This window comes from Onychostoma macrolepis, chromosome 05, assembly GCF_012432095.1.
Source record: "Onychostoma macrolepis isolate SWU-2019 chromosome 05, ASM1243209v1, whole genome shotgun sequence".
Classification (NCBI taxonomy): domain Eukaryota; kingdom Metazoa; phylum Chordata; class Actinopteri; order Cypriniformes; family Cyprinidae; genus Onychostoma; species Onychostoma macrolepis.
The window spans coordinates 16,706,782-16,726,323 of NC_081159.1; the positions used below are offsets into that span (position 1 = coordinate 16,706,782).

General features: G+C 36.9%; 1 protein-coding gene across 2 annotated transcripts in view; it reads left to right on the forward strand.

Annotated features, from left to right (window-relative positions):
• Positions 1 to 2,846: 2,846 nt before the first annotated feature.
• The window catches only part of eda2r (ectodysplasin A2 receptor), a 28,474-nt gene continuing 11,778 nt past the window's right edge, over positions 2,847 to 19,542 (forward strand). Inside the window, exons 1-4 of one of the 2 annotated variants that reach the window (XM_058777250.1) lie at positions 2,847 to 3,321; positions 7,483 to 7,573; positions 8,359 to 8,537; positions 8,701 to 8,789. In XM_058777250.1, coding sequence (XP_058633233.1) covers positions 7,490 to 7,573; positions 8,359 to 8,537; positions 8,701 to 8,789 — 352 coding nt within the window. In that variant the 5' untranslated portion in view covers positions 2,847 to 3,321; positions 7,483 to 7,489. Of the gene's footprint in view, positions 3,322 to 5,352; positions 5,812 to 7,482; positions 7,574 to 8,358; positions 8,538 to 8,700; positions 8,790 to 19,542 lie in introns of those variants that run through there. The other variant, XM_058777249.1, reaches the window with a different exon arrangement.

Below are 19,542 nucleotides of genomic sequence, written 5' to 3' on the forward strand. Positions count from 1 at the left end.
TAATCCCTGTTGTCAGTTCAAAATTAATAACAGTGTAACATATAAAGCCTTATTTATATCATGTTACAAGAAGAATGATTTCCTGGCATAAACTTTGCCCTATTAAGAAGCGAGAGTTCAGAAAAGCACTTAACATAACCAGCAAGTGCTCCACATATGCAATGCAGGAAAAGAATATTGCATTTGCAGTGCTGTATTGTCATGAACCGTGTCTGATGAAGAATGCTGCAGTGTGTTTGAGGTGATTCAGTATTAGTGGCTTTATTCAGAATGAATTGGTGAGTGGCTATGGGAGGAGCTGAGAGTGCGGGACGGAAGTTGAGAGGACTGTTTTGTTTTGTTTTGGCCGGAGATTGCTGATATGAAGGGAAAGTGCTCAGTTGCGTTGTTTCAGGCTGAGTTTTGGTTATATCTCATCATTACATTTTTTGTTTATCATTATAGGAACAGGCATTCTACCCGTTCCTTGCTGGTGCTCTCAGTTTTTTTTTTCTATTTCTTTTGCTCTATCACATTCGTTTGAGTGCGTGTGTGCAGCACCTGTTGCTTAGTAACTGAAATTCCACATATACTCAGAGCATTACGGCAAAGTGCAGCCCATTTACTCTGTTTAAAAATATAAATGTTCTTTTATTTATTTAAAATAATTTTTAAGGTTTTGGAGACCTGCTAATATTATGTTAAAAGAATATTCCAGGTTCAGTTAACTCAATCGATAGCACATGTGGTATGATGTTGAATGATTACCAAAATAAAAATTAAAAATTAAAAAGCAAACAGTGAGGCACTTAGAATGGAAGTGAAAGGGCCAATCCATAAACATTAATACTTACTGTTTAAAAAATACAGGCATAAAGAATGTTTTTAAAAAGAAAACAAGGGACAGGTATTTAATCAACATTATTCCACAAACACTATTGATTGAGCTTAACTTCTATTGTTTATGGAACATTCCTTTATTTTCTTAGATTTCTTTGAACCTTGTAGGTGTCACCAGAATCAAGATAATATGAATCCTCACATGTGCAAATTAAAGTCTGCATCTGTTTTGTGCTCAGTGATGTAAGTGAAAAAACATTTTGATTGAATCTCCATATAGGTCAGATTAACTTTTGCATTACAAACTCAGCGGACAGACAGTAAAACCACTTAAGTGAATGTGCATATGTATTTAAGTAAGTGTCTATAAAGCAGTTTTTGAGGTTGCTGGTGTTCCTTCATCACCAGGGAACAGTCCAACATTTACCTTCATGTATGTTCTGATAAATGAGTGACAGTCTCTATATCAAACCCAGACACCTGTAAACAGGCCAGACATTTTTGTACACAGAAACACTTAGCACACATAATTCAACACATGTGGTCTTTTCAGGACATTCAGAAAATATTCAATACTTTAAATTGAGTTGCTGCTCTAAACATGTGAGTTTTGCCAAAATGGTTCAAATGAGTTTGTGTCGCTCTGATTGTCCTAAAGCAGCATATGGGCAAAGATGTGAAGTATTCATCCTACATGTGGGTATTTGATCAGCCATGGGCACTATAATTAAATAAAGGAAAATGAAGGTGTGGCTGCTAAGACGATTTCAAGGTTAGTGGTTGATAAAAAACACCAATATGTGAAATGATTGTGAGCAGGTGTTTTTGTTATTCAACTTCCTAAAGAGAACCATTTTGTTCTTAGTGTGAAAAATATTCTTCCACTATAAAGCACATTGAAAAGGTTCTATGGATGTTAAAGGTTCCTCATGGAACCATGTGGCAATAAAGAATATTTAGTTTTAAGAATGTGTGTGCAGTCTGCTTCTTTTAACAGTTGACTGGAATGTCATCCCAGCGAAGAGAAAAAACACACAATTTTTTGATCTATATTTACATATGCAATATATTCTGGTCTTCATTGTTAACAACTGAGGAGAACTTTGAAAAATGTTGAGTGAATGTGAGAAAAAAAGAATGTGAGCTAAAACGTAGTCGATTCCTCCATTCTCTAATTGAAGGTTACAAAAAGACAGCACAAAGAGGAGTGTTTGATATTTTCTTCCCATCTATGGCTCCGCATTTAGAGAAGAAGTCCATGCTGAAGACTTTTTAACAGAGAAAGGAGTAAAGAACAAAAGACACATGATACACAACCAGCTTCAGGTCTCTCTAACCTTTCTCTCTGTGTCTATCTGTGATGTCAAGTTTATATTTACAAGCAAACACTTACACATTCCAATCCAGTCCAGTCATTTTACCCCAAAGAGATGAAAAAGAGAGAAAGAAGCAGATGGAAAGACAAATGGAGATACAACATAACAAGCTGCAAGAAGTTTATCGTTCTCTGTGGAGTCAAGGAGTCAATGCCATGCCAGCAACTGAGGATTAACATTTGTCAGTGGGATGTGGTCCGCACAAATCAGTGAGGCTGGCTGTGTCACAACGCACATTTAGTGTGTGAAAGCATGCATGTATGGGGCCTAAAAAATGAATAGCATTCTGCTCATCTTACAGTTACATTATTATATTCCTGCTTAGGGAAGGTCTTCGTTTCACTTGATCATATCATATCACTCATCGTCATCCCCCTCTGAAGTCAGCAGACATTCTCTACTTTTCTCCAGCGTGCCAGAGTCTGATCACTACAACCTCTTTGGCTTTGATTCATGTGCAACTGAGAGAGCTGTTAGAGTGGGTGAGGTAAGTTTATACTGTTTATATACCGGCTGCTCTGTGGTCAGTGGAAGTTATTGGCATAAGCTCCACCTACTTTTTCATGTCACAACATTTGTTGCTGCTCAACTCAACTTCTCTGAGTAAGAGTTAAACTATTTCCTACATAGTGCGATACACCTGCAAGCATATTCTTTTTTCTACTTTTTTGCTCATCTTTCGGCTTGCAAGAGCTGTTTTGAATCATTAAATCTTGGAGTGAATGTAAAATTTCCACAATCGGGTCATGTCACAGCTGTAGTTAACTTTTTATTGTGGAGCTTTATGGTCATCAGTGTTTTTTTCCTTTTGGTTGGTCTCATCCTATTAATGCATGATGTGTTGGCCACAAATGTCCCATTTTGACAAGTCAAACTTTTCAGTTAATAAAACATCCAGTCAGGCTGAAGTTGGGGTTACGCAACATTGGTTAAAAGATAACAGAACATGTGCAGAATGCTGGCACTGACCAACTGATATAAGTTTATGACGGACTAAGTCATGTTTATGTATTCTCTAAAAACCTGATTTTGGTACAATTTGCCATTTTTTACTTTCTCTGCAGAAGAATCATGCCTAATTGAAGTTCATAAGCTGTTTCTGGGACAGAAACTAAACAAAACTGAGGTATTGTATGACAATTTGTTGTTTTATTTAGCAATTATATGACAGAATCCAAGGTTTTATATAAGTGGACAAGGCTTTTTTGTTGGCAATAAGTGTTTTTGACATCGTGTAAACAGTAAACAGAAAGGCTCAAGTGAGCTTGCTGGTGTAGAAATGGCCCACACTTTCATGAAATCTCATCTAAGTGAAACTTATCCTTCACAGTGTGCACTAGAAATTGTGTCTAATGATCAGCAACTATTTATTGTCATTATGTAAAACAAGGCAACACATTCTACATTCTTACATCATTTGCTCACCCTCATGTTGTTCAAAACCAGCATGATTTTCTTTTTCTTTCTTCATAAAGACATTAAAGAAGATATTTTATGAACGTCTATGGCCAAAAGTCTAGTATGGACAAAAAAACAAACAAAACAAAACAAAAAACATACTGAGACATCTTTGTTTTCTTTACAAATTCATACATCTATAGTGTTCCAGAAAGCAAATCAGGTTCGGAAGTTAAACAAAACAAATATGTATAATGCTTAGTAAAAATAAAAGTATGTTTTCTTTAAAGTCCTCTTTAGTTTAACTTTGTTTTGCTCAGTCTATTCTGCCGGTCTGAGGCAAACCCCTCGAGGCAGACTCTAGTTCTGAGAGTAACGCTGATGTTTCTAGGGGCTCTTATGCCACTTTTCATAGTTTTTCCTCTGTCAACAGCAGGTGCACAGAGATGTCCCTGAGGCCTTATCACATACTGTCATCAAGGAATGAGCTAGCTTTCATATTCAAACAACTTATGTTTCAATATGCCCTTTTAACTGTACTATTAATTAATGTTCAGAACCAGGTCTTAAGGTGTCTCTCTCTCTCCAGGTGGTTGAAGTTTTCTTATCTGAACTATTCCTGAGTCTGGCTCTTCTCTACAGCCTTCATACTTAAAACTCCCACTAACAGATGCAAATGCTCATACAGGCACACATGCCTTCATTTCTGCATAGCCATAAAATTCAGGCGTTTTGGTTTGATGTCTACAAAAGAATTTCTTTGCGTTAATCAGTTGCACGGTATTTTTTGCCTTGGCCTGAAGTTCGTCATTACAGACTCTGTCTGCATGGGCACCTTTGTAGAACAACATCTGTCTTAAACCTAAATATGAAGTTGGGCGTCAAAACACATACCCATGCATCTTTTTAGAGGTCAGAGCAAATCTACGCTTCTGATAAGGATGTGTGTGAAGTGGAAGGGGACAGGAACGGGCTGAGATAAGATTCAGGGATGAGGTGATCACATGGACGACCATGGCAGCACTCACGACAACAATGACCAAACTATCTGTGAAACTGTTCTGTTAAAATAACATCACGATGTTCTGTAATATGAGTTGCTTAAGATCGGTTAAGGGACAAAACGACCTGTGCAAATCATTGGTCCAGTTCAGACACAATAACTCTTGACAGGATATAAAAATACTCCTTCATGCACTCTCTCCCACTTTCTCTATCTATTTTTTCCTCCTTTGCCAAAACCACTATGACTGCTATGCAAGGCTACAGTGCCCTCCTACTCCCTCACTCTCTCTCTCTCTCTCTCACACACACACACCAGTATCTGCAGTTATCTTTTCAACACATACACATCAATCCCTTGCACAAAAAACTTTTCATTTAGCTTAACAATTTTGTAACAGTTTGTGTGTGATAACTGTAAAGAAAAATGATACCTTGAATTCTCCATCGGGTCAAATAAGGCATAGTAAACATGGCCTGCTCTGGTACTTGCCAACTGATCACTGAGCTGCAGCGTTCAACTTAACATAATGCAGTCTAATAATGGAATGCAATATAATATGTGCTGTAATGTAATATAATGCTATGAGCTACAAAATGAAAACGAATTGAATGTGAAATGAATTGTTGCGCTATTTAAGTAATTCGACTCCACTTCAGAGGTCAATACGTAAATTCATTATCGCCCCCTTGTGTCCTTAAGAGGTTGCTGCAGCGAGATAAATAATGAAATTCTTAGTTAAACCGAGTAAAAAGCTCTTAGAACATTTGAGAAAAAAAAAAAAAACACTTATATCATCTTATATTTACATTTAGTCATTTACATTTATATAATGACTGCTTGTGTGTTGTGGTTGAGGAACAGGACTGCGCAACAAGTTTTCAAACGACTATCATGTTATATGAGATTCATATGTAGGCCTTTGTGAGACATCCTTTTGAATCGCAATTTCCATTCAATGAATGGACTTCGACTGTAGCCGCGAGCTCGCACATCTTTTCTTCTGCGGCTGCAGCGGATTTCAGTCACAGCAGTGCGAACATGTCGGGACATGCCTGTGTCCCAGCGCGCACCGCACTGTCGCTCACTGGGCAAATGTGCCAGTCAACTTCAACCGCAAGCGAAACTGGACCGAATTTACCCAAAACCACAGGAGACGGTTACTTTAATGGGATAGACAATTAAGTGACTGCTGAGCGGTGCCCCTTCTGCAATGTAAGTTTGGATGAAACTGTCCCTAATACGTGCCTTTACTAGAGATTCATGATGTAATGTAGCCGGTGCATTGCTCTCTACTTTTGTATCGTAGCAGTGCGCCCTACTTACTTAAGTTCGACCACTTTTCTTGTATTTTATGCCTCGGTTAGATTATTCCCAACAGATCATTTAACAGAGGTCTTTTTTGTGTTAGATGCACCTCAATGTGCGCTCTCGCCTGATCCGTTTCTCTGTGTTCTGAGCTCTGGAATGGATGAAAGTGAATGGACATTACTCTTTATTATTGAAACGAACGTAAATAGCTGACTATAGCCTACATTACATGAAACTAGCGAAAGCTTTTTCCTCTTTCCTTTCTTCTTTTTTCTTTTCCATTGTCTTTTTAATTCGCTAATAATTCGCTATAAATAATGAAATGGACTGTAAATTCTGAGCAAAATAATCTACGCAACACACACACACATATATATATATATATAAATATTATTATTTTATTATTATTTTTTTTTTTTAAACAGAGACTCACCTGAAACTATATTAGATCGTGTTTTGAGTTCTTTATTAATACTGACTGTGAAATGATTAGGCTACGGCTTTGTTTTTGCAGATTCTGGTCAAGCAGTTGTCTAAAATGTTTTTGTAGGCTACTTTAAAAACTAGAAACATAGACCTTATAAACATTAAACCTAAAATTCAGCCGTCAACAGGTTTAGAAATATTTAGCTAAACAGTTGCATTTAAAATGGACATTTAAAATAAAAAATATATATAATAGATCCATGGATATATTTAATTTATCCTATATCTAGATCGAATTTAACCTTGAGCTTTGATTTTTAAATTAATTTTATTTCAGTTATTACTTCTAAGAAGTACTGTAGGCTACTTAAAAAATAAAGTTGCCAGAACTTGGCTGTAATATTGTCTAGCCTATACATATTTTTTTAAGAGTAAGATTTCTGATGTTTTTTTAAATACTTATTTTTTGCTCACCATTTATTTGATCCAAAATACAGTCATATTGTGAAATATTTTTACTAAGCCTATTTAAAATAACTGCTTTCTAAGGTAACTTATTTCCATGATCAAAGCTAAATTTTCAGCATCATTACTCCAGTCTTCATTGTCACATGATCCTTCAGAAGTCATTCTAATATGCTGATTTGCTGTTCAAGAAACATTTTGTTATTGTTGTTATTATTATTATTATATATTTAAAACAGTTGAGTAAATTTTTTTCAGGATTCTTTGATGAATATAATTTTGTGTGTGGGGGGGTCTATTTCAGATAAATTCTGTTCTTCTGAACTTTCTATTCATCAAAGAAACCTGAAAAAATTATACTAAGCTGTATTCAACATAATCAGAATATTAGAATGATTTCTGAAGTATCATGTGATTGGAGTAATGATGCTAAAAATTCAGCTTTGAAATCACAGGAATAAGTGACATTTTAAAGTATATTCAAATAGAAAACAATTATTTTAAAGTAAAATGACGTAATTTTAAATTCATTTACACTTTTTGCCCTTACTGCCAATTAACAATTAAGAACTTCACTGGAAGTATATAGTATTTTGCATTCAGATCTCATAGTTTTGAATTAGTGTATTGTAAGCCCATGTTTGCATGCTGTATGTCTTAACTCTTTCTTTTTTCTTCTCTTAGATATGGAATGGATTGCTTGATGGACGAGTATTACCACGGCGGACAATGTCACAAGTGCCCACAATGTCCACCTGGTCAAGAACTGAAAGAGGTGAGAGAAAGAGCGATGTTGGGTGTGAGTAAGCAAGAGAAATGCCCTGTTGTGTATCCAAAATATATGAAAACTCATTCACTTAATTAATCACCATTGGAGAAGCCGAGAGGCTGTGTGAAGAAAACAACACCCATAATTAACCGCTTATTACCACTTATTTTTAAACGCATGTAGATAAACGAATATGAATCCCAGCAGTCAAAGTCAGCAACCTGTTTGATTGATTTTGTAATACAGTAAAGCAGATACAGTTATATTTATAAACATTTGATTATGCAGTGAATATTTATCCTGCTGGGGGTGGGGACAGCTTCAACAAGCCTAAAGTTTGCTGGTCTTAGTTCGTGTTCAGTTGGTATAGCTGATCAGCAAACTGCTCTCCCAGCCTGAAAACCCAGCTGAATATATATATAAACCATAGAATATATTAATAAAACATAGAAAAGTATTGATAATGTGGCTTTTTTCAATTAATTGATGAAAATTGCAATCGTCTTCTGTTTGTAAGTAAATGTAGTTGTACCTATAAAATTATTATTAACTGGTCTGTTTTATGTACATATATGAAGACATAACATGTTAAAAATGTCCAAAGAGAGCCCCAGTTTGTGGACTATGTAAGCATGCTGTAGTATCACATCCCTGCCTCTAGAGGCTTACACATGACCTTAAATGACTTGCAAACAGGGCAAGGTTACAAAGCTGTGTTCTCAGAAAAAAATTGACACATCCAATGTACTTATCGTATTACTGATTATGTTTGTGTGCTTGTGGGCTGTTAGGACTGTGGTTATGGTGTAGGTGTGTCGGCAGTATGCGCCATATGTGATGTTCGGTGGTTTAAGGAAGCCTGGGGTTCTCACCCTTGCGCACTGTGCCAGAGCTGCCGCAGACTCAACAGATACCAGATCAAACACTGCACACACACAGACAATTCAGTGTGTGGAAACTGCCTCCCTGGGTGAGACTTTCTCACACGCACACACAAAACAACCTTTATAAAACATGACGTTTATAGCTAATGATTGTGATCAACCCACACATGACTGATTGTATGCAACTTCACACCCAAAACTTCATAGACTCACACACACCTGTATCCTGCTTTTTTTCTCAAATGAAAGTTTCTTCAGCAAATTGCGACTGGATGGACTAGAAGATTTGGAATGCCTTCCATGTGGCCCCACATCCTTCAGAAACATACAGTGTAGCCGTGAGTAACCTACTGAAAAACACAACTTACGCCATCATGACTGAGTCCGAGCACGTGTCAAGTTAAAAGCATGTCTCCAGACTCCCTGTGCTCTGTTCAATTCTGTTACGCTTCATCCAACTGTTTTTGAACAAAATGCATCCTACTTAACTGCCCCATAAGCAGAGCTTCAGGGTTGGCCTGTGGTAAATATGATGCTCAATCAATCTATTGATACAGGGATTTCTTATAGCGTTAGTCTGAAGTTAAGTAAAAATGAAAATTCTGTCATCATTTATTCATTCTCAGGTTATTCCAAGCCCGTTTGAGAGATTCCTTCTTCTGCACATAACAAAAGGTCATTTCAATGAGTGTCCATTTGAGTGAATTTAATAAAATGGCAGTAGATCACCTGGCACCTGAGATTGTGAGCAAAAACGTTTATGTGGTTTAACCCTTAAATGCGTACCTCGGGTCTTTAGCGACCCGGGAGATCATTCTCTATACCCTCACCCTCCTTCATTTTTTAAAGTTAGACATCAACTTTCTTAGTATTCCTCAATCTATTCATTATAAACAATATAACAAGAAAAAAAAAAAAATATATATATATATATATATATATATATATATATATATATATATATAAGAATGCCTGTTTTTGATTAATTTTTTGTAAAAAAGTGGTCGTATGTAAATGTGCATTTTTTCCCCCCTGGCAACTATATTTACATATCTAATGACTCAATATGTGTAATGCACCTTTATTCCTCGAGGTGGCACTGTTTGATACACAATGGTGATGTGAGGTTTCGCTCATAATTACAGCAGGCATAAAACAAAAGAATATCATCAGCAAAAAATGAACTGGTTTGAATGGCATTTATGAAATATAAATGTCACTGTCATTTGATGGTGGATGTGGTGAATAAGCTTCCAGTGATCAAAATATTGATTTTGAAGTCACTGAAAATGATAGTTTTGAGAATATGGTTGAAATCGCGAATATGAGCCAGATGCTGCATGTACTGTTGTCTGACGATGACAACGATGGTAAAATCATCTGCTCAAATTGAACCCTTTTAAGTTTCAAAAGGTAACAAATTATGCTTTATTGTGTTCTTCTGTAATTGTTCTTAAAATATCAAGAGAGTTTCTTTGCTATTGCAGCAGTTAGAGATCCATCCATACTGGATATATAGGTCCGGGTTGCTAAAGACCCGAATATTTAATAATGATTGGCAAAACATTCATGCGTTTAAGGGTTAATAATAGTTTAATGATAATTTTGCAATGGCTCATTTTAAGTGAAAAACAACCTGATATTTAAGCTATTTAAGTTTCACAGCCTGAATTTTTTTAAGCACCCATGTTAAAAGGATAGTTCAGACAAAAATGAAAATGAGCACGCACACAGAAAACCGCCTCTCAAACAGCGCACAAGTACTGAATTCAGTTGTTTTTGTGTCTTTTACACATGAATGGTGATATACATACAAAATGATGTCAAATTGTCCGTTTTGATGAGTATTCATGTAAACACACTTGGTTACATTAAGTGAAGAGAAGCAGTTGAAAGAATATCATCATATTGCATCCGTGCATTTGGTTTTAAATGGACAGCATGTTAATCAAGCAGCAAAAGAAAGAGAGATAATCACTGAACTGCAAATAAGGATTAATATAAATGTAATAAATATGTCTGCTTGAAAGAATGAAGAAAGTGGTAAGCAAGTTGTTATAAAGAATGTATATTATATAACCATTTGTATTTTAGTGAAAAGAGGACCATGCTCTTGTTTCTTTCTGAAATGTGGTTTTATTTAATTTTAATATAAATACATGTTGTGCGTCACAGCAGTTAAATGTGTGTCTATATTGCATGTTCAAATTAATACCATTCATATTACCAGGTTAATATATGTTTTCTCCTGGAATATATAAGTTTAGAAATTTTAGAGAACTGCTTAACACTAGAACCGCCACTGGGTAAATTTTACCCGTAGCTATTTTTCAAATGTACATAACAGATTTTCAACAAAACATTCAAGTCTCCCAGTCATTGACTTTTACTAAAATTATGTAATTTACAACCCAATATTGTTAAAAATTACTTAGATAAAACCAGATTAAAAAACGGAGCATTTATACCTATAAGCGCCGCGCAGGTCAAATTTACCCGCTATATAATGCATGTATTTTCGCACTGTCATTTTCTTGTCGCTTGTGTTTTTTAACATTGTACATTTGTAGGCAACGACTTTCACTCACTGATTTAGCAGTTATCAGTTTCATAAATAAAGTCAAAATGACTAAAAGAAGGCTATTTATGGAAGGTCGGTATTAGAAACACTAAATACCATGAGTGATGGAGAGTCTGATGGTAAGTTATGCGTCCTGGGTCGGCTCAGCATCTGACGGCTCATCTGACAGTGATCCAGACATCATATTTAGATGTTTTAGCCTAACGTTACTCATAATTGGTCAAACTTTGGTTTTATTATTTCTTTTTTTGTCTTGCCATATCGTTTATTGTTCGCTACGTACAGTGCTGCTATTTATTCTAGTCTGGCCGTTTCCTGAAGAAAAAAAAAAAATCAGATCTATGATGTAATGAATTCTTTTTTTTTTTTTTTTGATTACCTGAAGTTTATTGTTGTTGTTCTCTTATTCAAATTATAAATGATATAACTAAACAAATTAATAATTGGGCCTAGGTGAAGCTGTGCGCTTGAATTTGTCATAGCATCATCCTATGCAGTGTGGAGAATTATTATTGCTCATTATTGTCTATTGGCTATTTTAGTAATTTAAATAACATGGGTTATCCTAATATATTGATTAATGACATTGTATTATAATACACCACCCAAATATTTACTACCTTCTAATTTTCGTTCTCAGTGCAGTATTTTTTTTTTACCTTAGCCTACTGACCATTATGGATTAGTGTAGGCTGCATTAAAAAGTCTTAAACATAAAACAACAGGGTAAAAATATAGTTGACGACTAGACATAATCATTTCATGACTCTAGACACTTCTTTGTGAAGAAAGTGGCATAATACAGTGAAATAATATGTTCTTTAGCCGTATAAAAACAGTTGCCATGTGTGCGGGTAAAATTTACCGCTGGTGCTTTTAGGTATACAGTGACCTCTGGCGGTTCTAGTGTTAAAGGGGTCATATGATGTGATTTCAAGTTTTCCTTTCTCTTTGGAGTGTTACAAGCTGTTTGTGTATAGATAAGACCCCTGAAGTTGCAAAGACAAAAGTCTCAAAACCAAAGAGATATTCTTTATAAAAGTTAAGACTCGACCACGGCCCCTAAAACGGCTCATTCAAACACACCCCCACATGTCTACATCATGGTGTGGGGAGATTTGCAAAACACTGCCCAAATGTATACGCAAAGAAAGAGGGCATCATTTTTATTCTCTCTGTAGTGTTGTTGCTGCTGCCGGCACCATGTCGTGGAGACGCTGTGTTTCATTGTGGAAGCAAAACTACTTTGTTTGGGCTTCCAAAAGAGGACACAACTAGAAATCAGTGGTTAAGTTGTATTTACAGCACTGTTCCACAACAGTTCAACCCAAATGAGTGTGCAGCGCATTTTACAGAGGACTATTTCCTGAACCTGGGAGAGTAACGTTAGCCTACAATGCTGTGCACAAAGGCTGTTTCTATAAAGAGGGGCAGTTCCAACTTTGCAAGGACAGTCTGGCGCTTCTGATTCACAGCCTGTAAGTGTGTTTTCATATTTAAAGAATTTGCCACTGACTATTCAAATGCGAGTTTTGAGCAGTGTAGAGTAGTGCTTGTTGTTTGTCGTTTCTCAGATCACAAATGCAGACATGGTAATGTTTATGCGGCACGATGCAACGCGACACATAAAAAGACAGTATAAGTCATTATAATCAGTAATTATGTCCCCACTGGATGCAAATGCCTCGTTTGTAATGGGTTTTATTGTTTTTGTGTCATCACGCCGGGACACGGCATCACAAAACGTTAAGGGGAGTTACATTTCCGTCTCACGCTTGAGGTATTCGGCCAATCACAACGCACTGGATAGCTGGCCAATCAGAGCACGCCTCGCTTCTCAGAACGATGAGCTTTGTAAAAATCGGCGCGTTTCAGAAAGGCGGGGCATAGAGGAGCAACAATAATGTACAGTATGTGGAAAATAGCGTGTTTTTTTACCTTAAACAGCATAAACACATTACACCAAATACACAAAATAATGTTCTTTTTAGCAACGTCATATGACCCCTTAATAAATACTATCTAAACCCATTAGATTTTAGTCAACTAAAATCTGTAGATTTAATCTACAAAAATCTTATGATATTAAGTCGACTATAACTAGACTAAAACTAAAACAAGTCAGATGACTAAAATATTAATCAAATTAAATGGCATTTTAGACAAAAGACTTTGACTAAGACTAAATCAAAATTTGCAGTTAAAATTAACACTGGGCACAAGGGAAGTACAGTTTCTTAATTATTGGGTTATTTTTCACCAAACTCAAATAGAACACTTTAAAATGATCAGCATGTAATTTATTATTTTTTTTTTTTGCTGACACATACTGTAAGTTAGTGCATTGGTGCTAAAGAGTCAAAAATTCACTGCCATCACGTAATTGAATCCCCCCCCCCCCCCCATTTTTGTGTGAACTATCCATTTAAGACTGATTGTTATGAAAGATTTCCACATCCCGAAACACAAACCCATGTCAATGTATTGTAAATATGTTCTTTCACATTCACCTTTTAATTTCATGCTTAAAGACACACTTCATGTTTTCATCCTCTAAAAGTTGTGGTACTCTCTTCACCCCTGCACACACTCATTCTTTCCATGCTCTCATGCTCTTATCTGAGCCTCAGTACTTTTACTGCTTTTCTCACTGTTTTATCTCTATTCTCTTTATTCTCTCAATGTGATTACTGGTGAAGTAAAGGAGATGGTATTTATCCAGCAAGGATCAGTCAGTGCTCTTTGAAAGTGGACTAAGGGTTGATCCTCCCTGAACCCACTTCATCATGGATTGACAGAGGTCTCTTAGCATTCTGCTGATCAGATATACGACCAGGAACAGGAAGAGGGGTGCTTAGCAAGAAACGGAATGCAACAAAATTAGGCAGCTGGGTCATTCCGTGTCAAATCAACCAAATTTCAGAAACATCCCCGGCTCAAATTTTTTATTTTGCAAATATTTTTTCTGAAGAAAGATAAGCATGTATAGTAATGAAAGCCAAAATATTCAATGTCATGGATGAATATTTACTGAGTAAACCGGGGGTTTTTTTTGTAGAGGGGGGGGTCAAAATATCAATTTTAACCTGAGATTCAGAGCCAATTTACAGGGAGCTAAAAATGAGTTTAGAAAGATGGCAGCATCGTATTGTTACTTTTGCACAGAGATTGGTAGGTCTATTAGTAAAATCTGTTGACTTTAGCAATCTTTGTTGCATTATGTGCCAATGGTGACCGTTCAAAAATGGGGAAAGAGCACTTTTCAGGTTTTTTCTCCAAAGTTTGCAGGCCTGTAAAAAAGTATTACAGATATCTTAATTTCCTTTTAGATTTTGGGTCTTAACAAACTTTTCTTTTGGCATCTTAATTTTTAAGGCCCTATATGGTTTGGTTCCAGAGATATTGGGATATCAATATGGCTCCTGGGGTAAATCATTAAATTGTACACATTTTCAACGGTCAAAAACCAAATGTGGGTCAATTTGCAAAAATATGATACTTCTTTTCTTTTAAAGGTGGGGTATTTTTTCAAAAACCGACCGCACCGGTCGCGTCCGGTTTAGACACGGTGTTATGATAAGGCAAGAAGTAGGACCTGTGTAAATATCGGATCAGCTTTCCAGCGCTGGAAAGAACTCAAGGACTGGAAAACTGGACAAAAAATTGATACATTTTTATCAAAGTAGTGCATTTTCATGCAAAATACATTCAGATGTCATATTCTTTCACCTGTAAATAATTATATGAATAATTTAAATTGCATTCAATAAACAGAACAAACAGACACACACAAACATATACATACATATGATTATACACACACACAGGCTACATACATACATACATATGCATACATATACTGTACATGCATGCACACACACACACACACACACATACACACATAGATAGATAGATAGATAGATAGATAGATAGATAGATAGATAGAGCCCACACACACACCCCTATTCAGATAGACGGATCGGTTACAACTACATATGTTTCTGTGTCTGTAAATGCATCTCTCTCACTGACTACATCGTCTCGATCAGATTCAAAATGGTCAAAGCATGATCTACATTTTCTCTGATCCTTCCATTTATGCCGATCATCTTCTATTCGCACCCTAAAGACCCGGAAGTCCCGTAACTCATTCAGGACATGCGCTAGGGCTTTCCTTACCGTAATACACCTAGAACACGGATTGCCGTAAAAACTCGTCAATGGCGGGGAAGCGTTGTCTCTTAATTGACAAGATACCTCGTCAATGGCGTTGAAAGAGTTAAACTTTTCTTTTGGAATCTTCATTTTCAAGACCTTACATCATTCAGTCCCAAAGATAGGGGGGTCTCAATGAGGCTCCAGATTGTTGAATATTACCCATTTTCAGTGGTCAAAAACCAAATATTAATCACTTTGTATACAGCGGATACTTATTAGGTAACAACTTGCTATACATGTATGTGTGTGTGTATATATACAGTGAGGAAAATAAGTAATTGAACACCCTGCTATTTTGCAAGTTCTCCCACTTAGAAATCATGGAGTGGTCTGAAATTGTCATCGTAGGTGCATGTCCACTGTGAGAGACATAATCTAAAAAAAAAAAATCCAGAAATCACAATGTATGATTTTTTTAACTATTTATTTGTATGATACAGCTGCAAATAAGTATTTGAAGACCTGAGAAAATCAATGTTAATATTTGGTACAGTAGCCTTTGTTTGCAATTACAGAGGTCAAACGTTTCCTGTAGTTTTTCACCAGGTTTGCACACACTGCAGGAGGGATTTTGGCCCACCTCCACACAGATCTTCTCTAGATCAGTCAGGTTTCTGGCCTGTCGCTGAGAAACACAGAGTTTGAGCTCCTCCAAAGATTCTCTATTGGGTTTAGGTCTGGAGACTGGCTATGCCACGCCAGAACCTTGATATGCTTCTTACAGAGCCACTCCTTGGTTATCCTGGCTGTGTGCTTGGTCATTGTCATGTTGGAAGACCCAGCCTCGACCCATCTTCAATGCTCTAACTGAGGGAAGGAGGTTGTTCCCCAAAATCTCGCAATACATGGCCCCGGTCATCCTCTCCTTAATACAGTGCAGTCGCCCTGTCCCATGTGCAGAAAAACACCCCAAAGCATGATGCTACCACCCCATGCTTCACAGTAGGGATGGTGTTCTTGGGATGGTACTCATCATTCTTCTTCCTCCAAACACGTTTAGTGGAATTATGACCAAAAAGTTCTATTTTGGTCTCATCTAACCACATGACTTTCTCCCATGACTCCTCTGGATCATCCAAATGGTCATTGGCAAACTTAAGTCGGGCCTGGACATGTGCTGGTTTAAGCAGGGGAACCTTCCGTGCCATGCATGATTTCAAACCATGACGTCTTAGTGTATTACCAACAGTAACCTTGGAAACGGTGGCCCCAGCTCTTTTCAGGTCATTGACCAGCTCCTCCCGTGTAGTTCTGGGCTGATTTCTCACCTTTCTTAGGATCACTGAGACCCCACGAGGTGAGATCTTGCATGGAGCCCCAGTCCGAGGGAGATTGACAGTCATGTTTAGCTTCTTCCATTTTCACATGATTGCTCCAACAGTGGACCTTTTTTTCACCAAGCTGCTTGGCAATTTCCCCGTAGCCCTTTCCAGCCTTGTGGAGGTGTACAATTTTGTCTCTAGTGTCTTTGGACAGCTCTTTGGTCTTGGCCATGTTAGTAGTTGGATTCTTACTGATTGTATGGGGTGGACAGGTGTCTTTATGCAGCTAACGACCTCAAACAGGTGCATCTAATTTAGGATAATAAATGGAGTGGAGGTGGACATTTTAAAGGCAGACTAACAGGTCTTTGAGGGTCAGAATTCTAGCTGATAGACAGGTGTTCAAATACTTATTTGCAGCTGTATCATACAAATAAATAGTTAAAAAATCATACATTGTGATTTCTGGATTTTTTTTTTTAGATTATGTCTCTCACAGTGGACATGCACCTACGATGACAATTTCAGACCCCTCCATGATTTCTAAGTGGGAGAACTTGCAAAATAGCAGGGTGTTCAAATACTAATTTTCCTCACTGTATACTAGTGGTGGGCATAGATTAATTTTTTTAATCTAGATTAATCTCACTGTAATCTTGGAATTAATCTAGATTAAAATGGCTCATTTGAATTTGCCAAGTAGATCAGAATAAGTTCACTACTAGTAGTAAACAACTAGCAGTCATCAAGAATTTAATATTGATAATAACATTGAAGACATTGTATGATTATTCCTTAAAGATAAGGTTTTAATAGTTTTAGTAGTAGTAGTCTATTACGTTCTGCCCAATGTCTTCAAGTGAAACCGAACTTCTATTTTGACGGGTTGCCGTGAGGATAGTTTTTCTCAAATGAAACGCTCGAATGCTCATGAAGTGACTCTCAGAGCAGTTCTGGAGATGTTGTTCATGTATTTATGTCCTCATTTAGTGAGACGACAGACGTTAATATCGCCGCAAGCGTCACGCGGTCTTCTGTATGAGTAGTGAACAAACTCATGCGTCTGCGCCATACATTAACACAGAGACACACAGAAGTCATATTTAAATAGACGCTTTTGCGGCTTAATATTTACAAATAGGAGTGGGAGTGTGCTCACTTGTGTGTGCGCCACGCTTGTTTGTTTGTGTGTGTGTGTGTGTGTGTGTGTGTGCGAACTGGGCGGAACTCCGCTGTACGCGATACAGAGAGCTTGACCATGTAGAGACAGAAATGACTTGCCGATTTCCATTGGGAAGCTTCTTAAAAATACATTTTCCTGAAGCAAACCCGCGGCTTCATAGCTGCATCCATGTTAGCACGCATACACACAGGTTCAAGACTCGCTCGCCCCTACAGTGCAATTCGCTAGGTATACATCCGCTAAAATATCAAGGTGAAAGTCATCATAGCTTGCGTAGTATAGATCCAGCTCCCAGCCCAACTTTGAGAATAGATTAACGGCGATATTTTTTATCGCCCGATAAGAGTCTCACGTTAACGCAGCACGTTAACGCCGATAACGGCCCACCACTAATATATACATAGTATATATCTGAGATTCAGCATTCCGGATAGGGGTTGGAAGTTCATTCCCGTTTCGAGGTCCTTTGCCGATCCTGCTCCCCTCTCTCCATCCAATGCTTTCCTGTCATCACTCTACTGTCCTATCCCAATAAAAAAGGCTTAAAATATCTTTAAAAAAAACAAAATTACAATGATTTGTCTGTTTCATTCCTCAACCTTTGATGTGTGCGTTCACAACGTTGTGATCACTTGGTTCGTACTTGCAGCGTACTATGATTTGAACATTTAAATTTGCGTTCTCACTGCCGTTGACCTAAAGAGAGCAGCTGTCGTCATGAATGAAACAGCCTCACAGTCTTTTCAGCCACACAGTATCATTATTTCTGTGTTACAAACATTCAAATCACAGAAGTACTGGGATAAAAGTTCATAGTTCAGATTAGGGTTGTAATGGTATGAGATTTTCACGGTATGATAATCGTCTCAGAAAATATCACGGTTTCACTGTATATCACGGCATATAGTAAACAATAATTCTTATCAGTAACAATGACTCTTAAAAGAATAAGAACAAGTTATTTGAGTGAACAAATCCTTTATTACAACAAACTTGAAACCATTTTAATGAAAGCATTGAAGTGTCCCTTCTGAAAAAAATAATGCATTTAATTTTGTTTAAAAAACATTTAAAAAAAAGCTATACACCTTATGTATATCCATATCACACTTTAGCTTTTTAATTTATGTTTTAAAATGCTATCGATTTAAAATGTAAAAACTTTTAGTTCTGCACAACAGAGGTATACCAAGTTAAACCATGGACAAACGTGATATTTATTAAAAAATAACGTTTAAATAAATTCATTATTATAAAAAATATTATTGTTGTTGTTATTATAACTTTGAAGTACATTGTACAATGCTAATATATTTGTCATAATTTCAAGTTAAATCGAAATTTTATTTTGACTGGTTGTTGCGGACTTTGAGTTTCAGAGTGTATATGACAATGGTTTTTCTCAAATAAAACTAGGAAATGTTTAAGTTTTCTCTCAGAGCAGCTCTGCCGATGTTCATGTTTATGTAGACGCTGCAAAACACCATTAGTGTCATGCGTACTTCAGTATGTAGTTGATAAAACGGCACCACTCAGAGACATGCAGAAACGAGCAGATTATTTACAGTATATAGCAGTCTCTTCACGCTTCACAGACACATATCAAATCTTCTTTTGATTTATCCATCCACCAGATTGCGCGTTTTAGGTGACATCCTCGTTATACTGTAAATTTCATGTTCACGACTTCACCGGGATTCCCTCTGCAACACAGAAATCATACGGCCTTAATTTATCACTTTTTATAAATGCAACACACCTTCATCTGCACGGAGGGATGGTTTCCGTGAATATGAGTGAACATGCTAGATGTTTTGCCTGCTTTTGCAGCCACTTTGCGTCCACTT